At 46.3% G+C, this 13271-nt stretch overlaps 6 protein-coding genes across 6 annotated transcripts; 1 reads left to right on the forward strand and 5 right to left on the reverse strand.

The window, feature by feature from the left end:
- Positions 1-47: 47 nt before the first annotated feature.
- RB195_000592 (uncharacterized protein) lies at positions 48-407 on the reverse strand (the record flags this gene model as incomplete). The annotated part of the gene is made up of 1 exon (XM_064197018.1): positions 48-407. The coding sequence occupies one exon, from the start codon at positions 405-407 to the stop codon at positions 48-50; it is 360 nt and encodes a 119-aa protein (XP_064052899.1).
- A 12-nt stretch (positions 408-419) lies between these two features.
- On the reverse strand, positions 420-2118 carry RB195_000593 (uncharacterized protein; the record flags this gene model as incomplete). Its single annotated transcript, XM_064197019.1, has 7 exons — positions 420-555; positions 676-742; positions 811-929; positions 1045-1111; positions 1180-1670; positions 1829-1895; positions 1962-2118. The coding sequence occupies 7 exons, from the start codon at positions 2116-2118 to the stop codon at positions 420-422; spliced, it is 1104 nt and encodes a 367-aa protein (XP_064052900.1).
- A 196-nt stretch (positions 2119-2314) lies between these two features.
- RB195_000594 (uncharacterized protein) lies at positions 2315-2860 on the reverse strand (the record flags this gene model as incomplete). Its single annotated transcript, XM_064197020.1, has 1 exon — positions 2315-2860. One exon carries the CDS (start codon positions 2858-2860, stop codon positions 2315-2317), a length of 546 nt encoding a protein of 181 aa, XP_064052901.1.
- A 20-nt stretch (positions 2861-2880) lies between these two features.
- On the reverse strand, positions 2881-3231 carry RB195_000595 (uncharacterized protein; the record flags this gene model as incomplete). Its single annotated transcript, XM_064197021.1, has 1 exon — positions 2881-3231. The coding sequence occupies one exon, from the start codon at positions 3229-3231 to the stop codon at positions 2881-2883; it is 351 nt and encodes a 116-aa protein (XP_064052902.1).
- A 1332-nt stretch (positions 3232-4563) lies between these two features.
- On the forward strand, positions 4564-5691 carry RB195_000596 (uncharacterized protein; the record flags this gene model as incomplete). Its single annotated transcript, XM_064197022.1, has 3 exons — positions 4564-4704; positions 4780-5510; positions 5589-5691. 3 exons carry the CDS (start codon positions 4564-4566, stop codon positions 5689-5691), a joined length of 975 nt encoding a protein of 324 aa, XP_064052903.1.
- A 3758-nt stretch (positions 5692-9449) lies between these two features.
- RB195_000597 (uncharacterized protein) lies at positions 9450-10577 on the reverse strand (the record flags this gene model as incomplete). The annotated part of the gene is made up of 3 exons (XM_064197023.1): positions 9450-9552; positions 9631-10361; positions 10437-10577. 3 exons carry the CDS (start codon positions 10575-10577, stop codon positions 9450-9452), a joined length of 975 nt encoding a protein of 324 aa, XP_064052904.1.
- Between the last annotated feature and the right edge of the window lie 2694 nt (positions 10578-13271).

The raw sequence follows: 13271 nt of genomic DNA on the forward strand, positions 1-13271 counted from the left end.
GTACTTTGCTATCTTAGCGAGGACTTCCAGAGATACAATGAGATGAATTAAGGGGTTATCCAACGACATGGAGGAGCAGAAAAACGATTAGCAGCGAGTGGTTTCGATCCACCGACCTCTGGGTTATGGGCCCAGCACGCTTCCACTGCGCCACGCTGCTCTCGCTTTGCTGGTATTCCACTGCTTAAAATTTTAATATTTCCGAAGGAGGACGCAGACATGCCAAGATGAATTAAAGGGGTTATCCAACGACATGGTGGAGCAGAAAAACGATTAGCAGCGAGTGGTTTCGATCCACCGACCTCTGGGTTATGGGCCCAGCACGCTTCCACTGCGCCACGCTGCTCTCGCTTTGCTGGTATTCCACTGCTTAAAATTTTAATATTTCCGAAGGAGGACGCAGACATGCCGATGATGAATTAAGGAGGGAGTATCCAACGACATGGTGGAGAAAAACGATTAGCAGCGAGTGGTTTCGATCCACCGACCTCTGGGTTATGGGCCCAGCACGCTTCCACTGCGCCACGCTGCTCTCGCTTTGCTGGTATTCCACTGCTTAAAATTTTAATATTTCCGAAGGAGGATGCAGAGATACAATGATGAATTAAAGGGGGTTATCCAACGACATGGAGGAGCAGAAAAACGATTAGCAGCGAGTGGTTTCGATCCACCGACCTCTGGGTTATGGGCCCAGCACGCTTCCACTGCGCCACGCTGCTCTCGCTTTGCTGGTATTCCACTGCTTAAAATTTTAATATTTCCGAGAGGAGGACGCAGACATGCCAAGATGAATTAAAGGGGTTATCCAACGACATGGTGGAGCAGAAAAACGATTAGCAGCGAGTGGTTTCGATCCACCGACCTCTGGGTTATGGGCCCAGCACGCTTCCACTGCGCCACGCTGCTCTCGCTTTGCTGGTATTCCACTGCTTAAAATTTTAATATTTCCGAAGGAGGAAAAAAAAAAAAAAAAAAAAAAAAAAGAAGAATACAACGATGGAGGACAGAAAAATGATTAGCAGCGAGTGGTTTCGATCCACCGACCTCTGGGTTATGGGCCCAGCACGCTTCCACTCGCCACGCTTGCTCTCGCTTTGCTGGTATTCCACTGCTTAAAATTTTAATATTTCCGAAGGAGGACGCAGACATGCCAAGATGAATTAAAGGGGGTTATCCAACGACATGGTGGAGCAGAAAAACGATTAGCAGCGAGTGGTTTCGATCCACCGACCTCTGGGTTATGGGCCCAGCACGCTTCCACTGCGCCACGCTGCTCTCGCTTTGCTGGTATTCCACTGCTTAAAATTTTAATACTTCCGAAGGAGGACACAGACATGCCGAGATGAATTAAGGGGGTTATCCAACGACAAGGTGGAGCAGAAAAACGATTAGCAGCGAGTGGTTTCGATCCACCGACCTCTGGGTTATGGGCCCAGCACGCTTCCACTGCGCCACGCTGCTCTCGCTTTGCTGGTATTCCACTGCTTAAAATTTTAATATTTCCGAAGGAGGACGCAGACATGCCAAGATGAATTAAAGGGGTTATCCAACGACATGGTGGAGCAGAAAAACGATTAGCAGCGAGTGGTTTCGATCCACCGACCTCTGGGTTATGGGCCCAGCACGCTTCCACTGCGCCACGCTGCTCTCGCTTTGCTGGTATTCCACTGCTTAAAATTTTAATATTTCCGAAGGAGGATGCAGAGATACAAGATGATTAACTAAGGGAAGCAGATCCAACGACATGGAGGAGCAGAAAACGATTAGCGGGTGTTTTCCGCCTTCTGACAGAAAAACGATTAGCAGCGAGTGGTTTCGATCCACCGACCTCTGGGTTATGGGCCCAGCACGCTTCCACTGCGCCACGCTGCTCTCGCTTTGCTGGTATTCCACTGCTTAAAATTTTAGTATTTCCGAAGGAGGATGCAGACATGCCAAGATGAATTAAGGGGTTATCCAACGACATGGTGGAGCAGAAAAACGATTAGCAGCGAGTGGTTTCGATCCACCGACCTCTGGGTTATGGGCCCAGCACGCTTCCACTGCGCCACGCTGCTCTCGCTTTGCTGGTATTCCACTGCTTAAAATTTTAATATTTCCGAAGGAGGACGCAGACATACAAAGATTAACTAAGGAAGTTATCCAACGACATGGAGGACAGAAAAACGATTAGCAGCGAGTGGTTTCGATCCACCGACCTCTGGGTTATGGGCCCAGCACGCTTCCACTGCGCCACGCTGCTCTCGCTTTGCTGGTATTCCACTGCTTAAAATTTTAGTATTTCCGAAGGAGGATACAGAGATACAATGATTAACTAAGGAAGCAGTCCAACGACATGGAGGACAGAAAAACGATTAGCAGCGAGTGGTTTCGATCCACCGACCTCTGGGTTATGGGCCCAGCACGCTTCCACTGCGCCACGCTGCTCTCGCTTTGCTGGTATTCCACTGCTTAAAATTTTAGTATTTCCGAAGGAGGATCCAGAGATACAATGATTAACTAAGGAAGGCAGTCCAACGACATGGAGGACAGAAAAATGATTAGCAGCGAGTGGTTTCGATCCACCGACCTCTGGGTTATGGGCCCAGCACGCTTCCACTGCGCCACGCTGCTCTCGCTTTGCTGGTATTCCACTGCTTAAAATTTTAATATTTCCGAAGGAGGACGCAGACATGCCAAGATGAATTAAAGGGGTTATCCAACGACATGGTGGAGCAGAAAAACGATTAGCAGCGAGTGGTTTCGATCCACCGACCTCTGGGTTATGGGCCCAGCACGCTTCCACTGCGCCACGCTGCTCTCGCTTTGCTGGTATTCCACTGCTTAAAATTTTAATATTTCCGAAGGAGGAAACAGACATACAAAGATTAAATAAGGTGGTTATCCAACGACATGGAGGACAGAAAAACGATTAGCAGCGAGTGGTTTCGATCCACCGACCTCTGGGTTATGGGCCCAGCACGCTTCCACTGCGCCACGCTGCTCTCGCTTTGCTGGTATTCCACTGCTTAAAATTTTAATATTTCCGAAGGAGGATGCAGACATGCCAAGATGAATTAAGGGGGTTATCCAACGACATGGTGGAGCAGAAAAACGATTAGCAGCGAGTGGTTTCGATCCACCGACCTCTGGGTTATGGGCCCAGCACGCTTCCACTGCGCCACGCTGCTCTCGCTTTGCTGGTATTCCACTGCTTAAAATTTTAGTATTTCCGAAGGAGGATGCAGACATGCCAAGATGAATTAAGGGGTTATCCAACGATACCTTTGAATATCTAGCATGTTACGTTTTGTTGTTGGATTATTACTCACCTGCCAACCTCTATTTTAATCCCAGAGAATGTTTGATTTTTATAAATTTACAGCCATAAAATATTAAGTTACATTCAAAATCAGATGGTGTCTGTTCCTCAGTTGTAACCTTTTCATAGCATTACAATATGACGCACATCCTACATTTTCAGTGTATTTTTGAATAAAATCAAAGCTTTAGCTATAATAGAGTCAAAACGATACGAACCCCGGCGCAGTTTCGTAAGCGGCTGCTCTCGAAACGGTGCGGTGGAGCGTAGCGGTTCGAATCAAGGTAGGACCATCGCCAACAACAGCGACAGATGATGTGAGCAAAGGTCCCCCCTAGATGATAGCCGCTGCACTTCGCAGCACCGCTCCGAGCGCAGCCGCTTCCGCAACTGCTTCGTCTTGTCCCTTCTATGGTTTACTTAAGATTCTAAGAGTTACGGAGAAGACGAAAGAAAACGTAGAAAGTGTAACTGAAGTGATGTCACTTAATCAGCACAGCAACTCTTGTGTTCTTTTTTGACACCTTATCCTTTAATATTTCGAACAACATTGCGACCGTATAAACTGGGTAATTCAGGAAATTCCCACCGAACACGACGGAAAGATTCCGATTTGAGCTTTTTTTCCTTTTGTGTCTTCATTGCACATTTTTTTAATATTATTCTTCTCAGATTTCTCGCTGAAGAATCCATCCACTTTTTACATCCTAAGCCATCCAAGGAGACATACAATCACTCAGTTTAAAGCAGAAACCATTATTAAGAATTTCTGATAGTGCCAAAATTTAGGAAAAGGATTTGATAGCATGCGAAAGTAGATCAAAATTTTCTTCCTTTATGTGTGTTTCAACTCAGTATAGAAAGTATTTTTTTCATTTGCCATTTTCTTTTGTTTTGTAGCTGTAAAAAAGAGCACTTCGTAGAAATTCGAAGAAAGATTTCTTTCCAGAAAACACTACCATGTTAACTACATCATGCTGAAATCCACACTAGGCTTTGCAGGAGGCATCCGAACACGACCTGCTGTCAACACCGTGTAATTCAGAGAGAGCGAAGGAACACCACATTGCGTTTCTAAGCTTAATTTGAATTACACAGTAGTAATGAGCGGAAGAACTGAAAATGTTGCGAAAATGAAGGGCGAACATCTGTGATAAGCTTTCGCGCAAACTGAAAACGCGCAGCAAACAAATGCGCGATGACCTTCGAGAACAGCATAAAACTGTCGCGAAGATGAAGATGACAAGTCAGTAGAGAGCGTGATGGGCACTCAGTCGTTCGTTGCAACCGTCGCAGGTTTCACTGCTCTAGCAGTGATCGGCTCAATCGTAGCTGTTGTCTACATCGTGAATGACATCAACAATTTCTACGATGACGCCATCGAGGACCTCAGAGAGTTCAAGGTAAGCAGTCCTTCTCTACCTACTAATCCTTTTTTCCTTGAAAATTACACAGTCATGATCATACGTTTGCTATAGGACACAGCGAATTCGGCCTGGCATGCAATGATGCCTACTCCCGCTCAGATGGTTCGTGACAGGCGACACGCTCTGAAACACCGCAGAGGAGCAGGAGGTTCGAGCTGCAACTGTGGAGCTCAGCCAAACAACTGCCCTGCCGGACCACCGGGTCCGCTAGGTCAGCCAGGAGCACCGGGAGAAGATGGAACGCCTGGAGCACCAGGACCATCAGGTGGAGCTGGCCCATATCCTGGTCGCGACCAAGGTACTGCTTGTCCCAAGTGTCCAGCAGGACCTCCAGGTCAACCGGGTGCTGACGGACCTCCCGGACCTGCTGGTCCTGATGGAAATCCAGGAGCACCAGGAGGCGGATCGACATCTGGTCCACCCGGTCCACCAGGACCTCCTGGAGATGCTGGAAACCCTGGAGCTCCAGGACAACCCGGATCTGCTGGACAGCCAGGTGCACCAGGAACATCTGGAAAGAGTCAACCCGGACCACCAGGACCACCCGGTCCTCCTGGAGGATCCGGACAACCGGGACAGGATGGAGGCCCTGGAGTCGGTGGAGGACCTGGACCAGCTGGAGCACCTGGCCCCGCTGGGAACCCAGGAGCACCCGGTACTGACGGTCAGCCGGGACAGCCTGGCGGACCTGGTGGGCCTGGAGGTGATGCTCAATACTGTCCTTGCCCTCCAAGGAACGGTTCGCCAGTGCAGTCCGACACCCCATCCACATCTTACAAACAGTGAGTTGCTTAAATACCTTTAGTTATTGCTGCAATAGTAACTTCCAACTTCCACCCCAATCAATTGAAAAACTTCAGAGCACCGGCTTCGGGAGGATATCGCAAGGCTGTTAGAAGAGTGGCACGAAACCGTGTTGTTCGACATCCATCTGGCATTTCCAGAAGAATTGTCAAGGCCTAAATCGGCTTCCTCTGAACTTTTACTTTATCGAATGAATCATGAAAATCTGAAATTTGTGATTTGTGACAAACACGATTCTGAATCCATATTTAAAAAGACTACAGTGTCATCTGCAGCGCTCGTCAGGTTCCTCAAAAACAGAATTCCACCACTTTTTCGCATTTCAACTGTCGAGAATTCATTTCAGAATTCGGTCAAATTGTATGAGTAAGAATCATAGAAAGTTCAATTCAATATTGAATTCATATTTCTCTCTGTTGCTGTTTTAAGATACTAGCCGGCTGCAATTCTCCCTTAATAAGCTCTTTTTCAGAGTTTGTCCCTATTATTGGTCGTTACTCTCTTTTAATTTTGTTCAGCCGCTCAAAGTTAAGAAAATTTGTGAGCCTCTCCTTTTGAGATCCCCCTCCCGTTCTCTCAGGGCCTCTGACGGACTCGTCCGCTGTGAGTTAGGTTGGTCACCTAAACCGTGGTAAGCGTCGTTCTTCTGTAGCGTTCTGGGCTTGGAAAAGGGAGGAGGAGGAAGGACCGTAACGGAGCACCTAACCGTCTATAGAAGCAAATAAAGCCTTAACAAATAAACTTAACCCTCAGTTGTGCTGTTGAATCGAAGGTCTCACGAATGAGTCCAATCACTCCTCTTGCGAGCTCCTGTGCAGTGCGGCAAGATCCAGCATCACTTCCCGGACAACTATAGCTGGTTTCGCTTATTTTGTGAACATCCTATGGAAAATATGATGAAATGGAGAGTTACATTGCTTCCAGACTGCGGAATGGCTAGATGTAGGATAGTTGAACACCTCACTCCGATTTTCTCGTAATCACATACCATTCGTTCACTTTGTAGATATTAAATGAGGAGGTTTTGCACTTTGGAACACTTAGTAACTTTTGTATACATGTGCACTAAGGTGCCGAAAAGTACGGCATTGATCAATCCTTTTGGGGATGTGTCTATGCGTTCGTCATACGACAGTAAAGGCAGCATACCACGAATCTGAAGTGTTACGGATTTCAGGCGTAGTATTCGTATACGGGATCGTAGATTATGGAGAGAATGGTGATCCCACTTCCATTTCTTCCTAATTGCCGTAAAAAACGGTCCGGAAGATACGGCTTCGAGCGTTCCGGCACACTATTTTTTTTACGGCAGTTAGGAAAAAAAGGACGGAATCACCCCCTCTCCATAATCCACTATGCCGTATACGAATACTCCACCTGATATCCGTACCACTTCAGATTGGTGCCTTTAGAGGGATGATGCCTTTGATTTAGAATCGTTTGATGTCTATGAAGAATAACTAGATAGGGCTAGTCGATGTATCAATTCAGCGTTTCTATCCTCCCAGACAACTATGGTAGCAAATTATGGACACCGTAGGGATGAAGAGCTGGTTTTGAACCAGCGATTGATCGTGCACAGTCACAGCATGATATCTTATCGACTGCGCTACACCCGCCGTTGCATGCATGAATGGAAGTGTGCTTCAAGTATGGCACTGATTCGATGGCACCAAACCTGTCAGGCAGGCTCTAATTCGCGCGGTGACCTTTGCGCATTTCCAGCTAATACCACAACAGGAGTTTTAACCAATGCAGAATCCTACACTGAAACATTAACATTTTTCTTTATAAAGGGAGATTCCATCTATCACAACCATAGCCATTCCACCTTTCTTAGGTCAGTTCCAGAAAAGTCCCCGTTCTTGCTAGCATCCCAATCTTCTATAAGGGGATCCTATGTGGATGCACCTATTTTGTACGGGATTTTCACGTTAGTAACGAATTACAAAGTTGTGGTATCCTGTGTTCTCTGTGTATATGTGTTTGTTTATGTTTTTCATTGTGGTTCACTGAATACTTAACTGAATACCAAACACCCTTCTCTCCATAATCAACGATCCCGTATACGAATACTACGCCTGAAATCCGTAACACTTCAGATTTGTGGTATGCTGCCTTTACTGTCGTATGACGAACGCATAGGCACATCCCCAAAAGGATTGATCAATGCCGTACTTTTCGGCACCTTAGTGCACATGTATACAAAAGTTACTAAGTGTTCCAAAGTGCAAAACCTCCTCATTTAATATCTACAAACTGAACGAATGATATGTGATTGTGAGAACTTCGGAATGAGGTGTTCAACGATCCTACTTCTAGCCATTCCGCAGTCTGGAAGCAATGTAACTCTCCATTCCATCATATTTTCCATAGGATGTTCACAAAATAAGCGAAACCAGCTATATTTGTCCGTGAAGTGATGCTGGATCTTGCCGCACTGCACAGGAGCTCTCAAGGGGAGTGCTTGGACTCATTCGTGAGACCTTCGATTCAACAGCACAACTGAAGGTTAAGTTTATTTGTTAAGGCTTTATTTGCTTCTATAGACGGTTAGGTGCTTCGTTACGGTAGTTCCGCTCCCTCTTCAGTAGTGATTATTCACAACTTTCTTGCCTTTAACTCAATTCCCAAGCTGGATCTCCTCACTCACAGAATATTGCTCATTACGATTTTTTTTTTGCTTCCGGAAAGCAAAATAGTAATTTAGCAGCGAAGGAGTTTGGGATCATATGGAGACGAAAGGGACTGAAGAAAACAATGTATCCGCGGAGCTCGACTTTTAACAATTTCCAGGAATGTTTTGAAACATGGAAATGGAAGTAGAACAAAAGCCATAGTTACACTCGGGGACGAACTTGCCCGGCAGGCTCTAATTCGCTTGACGCTTGATCCATGCGCGCTTTCTACTAAGGCAGTTCGAGTATAACCCTTGTAGAATTCTACACTGGAATTTTAACATTTTTTTTTAGTAAAAAAACGCGATTGTATTTATTTTTCATCTCACTCAACAATTGCTTGCAGTTACCTCTTCCTAGGGTACCTCCGAAAAAGTTTCCGTTACTCTTACTCGTCATCAGTGTCTCAAACGTTATAAGGAGTTACATTGTATATGCGCTTTCCACGTATAGAACTTTTAGGTCCTTAAAGAATTACAAGGCTTTGGAAAGCAGTCCTTTCTGTGTAATGTGCATGTTTGTACCATTGAAAACGTGTTTACCATTCAAACCAGAGAATTTTTCAATTTTTCTTGAAAACACCCGTTGATGTTCCATAAAACAAAAACAAAGAAAGAACAGATCTCAGTAGAATTTCGCCTGAGTTCTGTGCAGCGAAGTCGGCCGATTTCAGGACATTGTGTAGTTGATTGGCAAGTCACTATACGGTGAAAGGTGAAAAATTCCTGCGCCAGATCCCTTTTCCAAGCCCAGAACGCTACAGAAGAACGACGCTTACCACGGCTTAGGTGACCAACCTAACTCACAGCGGACGAGTCCGTCAGAGGGCGTGAGACAACGGGAGGGGGATCTCAGAAAGAAAGGCTCACAAATTTTCTTAACTTTGAGCGGCTGACCAAAATTAAAAGAGAGTAACGACCAATAATAGGGACAAACTCTGAAAAAGAGCTTATTAAGGGAGAATTGCAGCCGGCTAGTATCTTAAAAGAGCAACATAAACAAATATCAATTCATTATTGATTTTCGATTGAACTTTCTATGATTCTTACTCATACAATTTGACCGAATTCTGAAATGAATTCTAGATAGTTCAAATACGAAAAAGTGGTGCAGTTCTGTTTTTTGAGCGCTGCAGATGACACTGTAGTTTTTTAATATGCGTTCAGAATCCTATTTGCAATCACAAATTTCAGATTTTTATGATTTATTCGATGAAGTACAAGTTCAGAGGAAGCCGATTTAGGCCTTGACAATTCTTCTGGAAATGCCAGATGGATGTCGAACAACACGGTTTCGTGCCACTCTTCTAACAGCCTTGCGATATCCTCCCGAAGCCGGAGCTCTGAAGTTTTTCAATTGATTGGGGTGAAAGTTGGAAGTTACTAGTAGAGCAATAATTAAAGGTAGTTAAGCAACTCACTGTTTGTAAGATGTGGATGGAGTGTCGGACTGCACTGGCGAACCGTTCCTTGGAGGGCAAGGACAGTATTGAGCATCACCTCCAGGCCCACCAGGTCCGCCAGGCTGTCCCGGCTGACCGTCAGTACCGGGTGCTCCTGGGTTTCCTGCGGGACCAGGTGCTCCAGCTGGTCCAGGTCCTCCACCGACTCCAGGGCCTCCATCCTGTCCCGGTTGTCCGGATCCTCCAGGAGGACCAGGTGGTCCTGGTGGTCCGGGTTGACTTTTTCCAGATGTTCCTGGTGCACCTGGCTGTCCAGCTGATCCGGGCTGTCCTGGAGCTCCAGGGTTTCCAGCATCTCCGGGAGGTCCTGGTGGACCTGGTGGACCAGATGTCGATCCGCCTCCTGGTGCTCCTGGATTTCCATCAGGACCAGCAGGTCCGGGAGGTCCGTCAGCACCCGGTTGACCTGGAGGTCCTGCTGGACACTTGGGACAAGCAGTGCCTTGGTCGCGACCAGGATATGGGCCTGCTCCCCCTGATGGTCCTGGTGCTCCAGGCGTTCCATCTTCTCCCGGTGCTCCTGGCTGACCTGGCGGACCCGGTGGTCCGGCAGGGCAGTTGTTTGGCTGAGCTCCACAGTTGCAGCTCGAACCTCCTGCTCCTCTGCGGTGTTTCAGAGCGTGTCGTCTGTCACGAACCATCTGAGCGGGAGTAGGTGTCATTGCATGCCAGGCAGAATTCGCTGTGTCCTATAGCAAACGTATGATCATGACTGTGTAATTTTCAAGGAAAAAAGGATTAGTAGGTGGAGAAGGACTGCTTACCTTGAACTCTCTGAGGTCCTCGATGGCGTCATCGTAAAAATTGTTGATGTCATTCACGATGTAAACAACAGCTACGATTGAGCCGATCACTGCAAGAGCAGTGAAACCTGCGACGGTTGCAACGAACGACTGAGTGCCCATCACGCTCTCTACTGACTTGTCATCTTCATCTTCGCGACAGTTTTATGCTGTTCTCGAAGGTCATCGCGCATTTGTTTGCTGTGCGTTTTCGGTTTCCCGCAAGACCTATAAAACCTTATCAATGATGTTCGCCCTTTATTTTCGCAACATTTTCAGTTCTTCCGCTCATTACTACTATGTAATTCAAAGGAAGGCATCTGACAACGTGTCTTGTGCGTGAACACAAACATGCTGGCCGCCTCCAGCGAACGGACATTCAATGAGCCACTGATGTGCGAGTGGTGCCTGCGCTCGGATACGTGACGTGTTGTTAGGCGCCTCGCAGGAGATTTCAGGCGTGCTATTCTCCTTTTAATATAAGTTACTCGGGCTAAACGCAAAATCTTGGATCGAGAGGCTTCAAGGGGTTGTGTAACCATGTCGCAGATTATGGAAAGATCAAATATAAAGTGCACAACCTTATTCAAACCCTATGCAGATGCGCCTACGCAGTCGACTGTTATCCAGAACCTTTGACGTTATGTGGACGCACATGCAGCCTTGCAATGACTTGCGGGGCCTAGCCGATATGTCAAGTCAATGCTTTTATCCTCCCAGACAAGTCTGGTACCAATTTATCGACTCCTGAGGGATGAAAGAGGTGAGCACTAGGGCGGAGTTTGAACCTCCGGTCGACGTGCAAGCAGTGAGACCTCTAACCACTACACTACAACCGCCCGGGTAGTCTTATATCGACTCAGATTGATGAAATGGTTGTTTGGCACAGATGTGGTTTCTAACCAACGATCGATTGTGCAGTCACAGTGGAACCTCTTGCCGACTACACTACTTCTGCCCTATCGCAGAAAAATAGTGATAAATAACGAATAGTGAAAAATAACGACAGCCAGTAGTGCTCACTTCTGCCTCAATGATTAAAATCGAAGGACTTGTTTACCAGAGCTTTCCTTACTGTAGGGTTGTTAACAAATTGTTTCTGCTGTGTTTCACCTTAAAAGAAATGACCAAATATTTTAAATTAGTGGATAAAGATGAGAACAGTGAACGTAGTCAGGTAGAATCCATGGAAATACTGAATTTAAAGGCATCATCCCACAATCGGGGGTGGTGCGGATTTCAGATCGGTTATGCCTATACGGGGTCGTACATTACGACTAGAAGGGTGATTCCGTCTATTTCTTCCTAATTGCCGCCAACAACGCCCTGGAAGACTTTGAGCGTAAAGGGGCGCTGTTTTCTTCAACGAGTTCGACTGGGGCACGTCAGCCTTGTGCATGCGCCGCATCTTCCAGGCTTTTTTTACGGAAATTAGGAAGAAATGGACGGAATCACCCTCTTCTCCATAATCTAGGACCCCGTATAAGAACTCTCCACCTAAAATCCGTACCACCTCAGATTCGTGAGATGATGCCTTTAAATATTGTTCTTATTCATGTCTCACATGAAACGAATAGGAGGGCGAATAGCATTGCAAATCCAATTAGCGCTATCGTAATTCACTGATCTTCTCCCCACACACAAAATAAGACATCAGTAACACGAAACACGCTCCGTACAGTTATCATTTGCTGCGGAGGAGGATTCAAGAATCTTTTAAAGGTGTCACTCCACGAATCTGAGGTGGTGCAGATTTCAGGTGGAGTATACGTATACAGAATGGATAACTATAGAGAGGGGGGTTATTCCGTCCATTTCTTCCTGATTGCCGTAAAAAACGGTCCGGAAGATACGGCTTCAGGCGTTTTGGCGCACTATTTCCTACAGGGAGTTCGACTGGAGCGCGCCAGCCTTCTGCGGCACCGCATCTTCTGGGCCGTTTTTTTACGGCAATTAGAAAGAAATGGACGGAACCACCCCCCATGGTCTCCCATCCCCTATACAAATACTCCACCTGAAATCTGCACCACCTCAGATTCGTGGTATGCTGCCTTTAAGCTGAAAATACTATACATATCGATAGCCTCTCCACACTAATATGATTTGCGAATGAAAATACGTAAAAGTGCACCCAAAAATAAAAGAGAAAAATTCCATTCTGTCCTTTAGTTCCGAGTAAATGAGTTCGCAATCGTCTGAGGGAAGGTGGTCCTGAAAAAAAAACTTATGGCAATTCATTCTAGACATCTTAAGGCGGTGCACTTACAGGTGCAACTTCAACTATTCTCAATGCTTACGTTAGTATTATAAAGGTCGCGTATCACAAAATTGACGTAATATGGAGAATTGATGGAAAAGATAGACTTCGGGATTTATACTACGTATATGAGTATGGCTCCGCTCAATTTCCCCCAGCTGTCCCTAAAAAAATGCCGTGAGGACCACGTTAGCTCCTACGAGCTACGCTGGAACGCTCCACCCTTCTATGCGCTTCAATTCGTTACGCTGTCTATTCATTGCTTTTACATGAATAGGCTGCTGAATAGGCTGGCTCGTTGATTCTCGACCACTCGCTCGTAAGTGCGACGCGTGCGCAGGGGTGGCCAGTTCTAACTTACCTCGTAGGAGCCAACGCTTTTCCCACGCTATTTTTAAGGACGATTAGGGGGAATTCAGCGGGGCCACCTTCGTTTTCGTAATCTACATCTCGAACTCCATGTTTTCAGGTTTCCACACTACGAAAATTTCGTGCTTGCCCATAAGTTCAGAAGTGGTCGTTTAGCTGATTTCCTATGAACAGCGTGAGTTGCTCTAAAT

This window comes from Necator americanus, chromosome IV (genome assembly GCF_031761385.1).
Source record: "Necator americanus strain Aroian chromosome IV, whole genome shotgun sequence".
Lineage (NCBI taxonomy): Eukaryota > Metazoa > Nematoda > Chromadorea > Rhabditida > Ancylostomatidae > Necator > Necator americanus.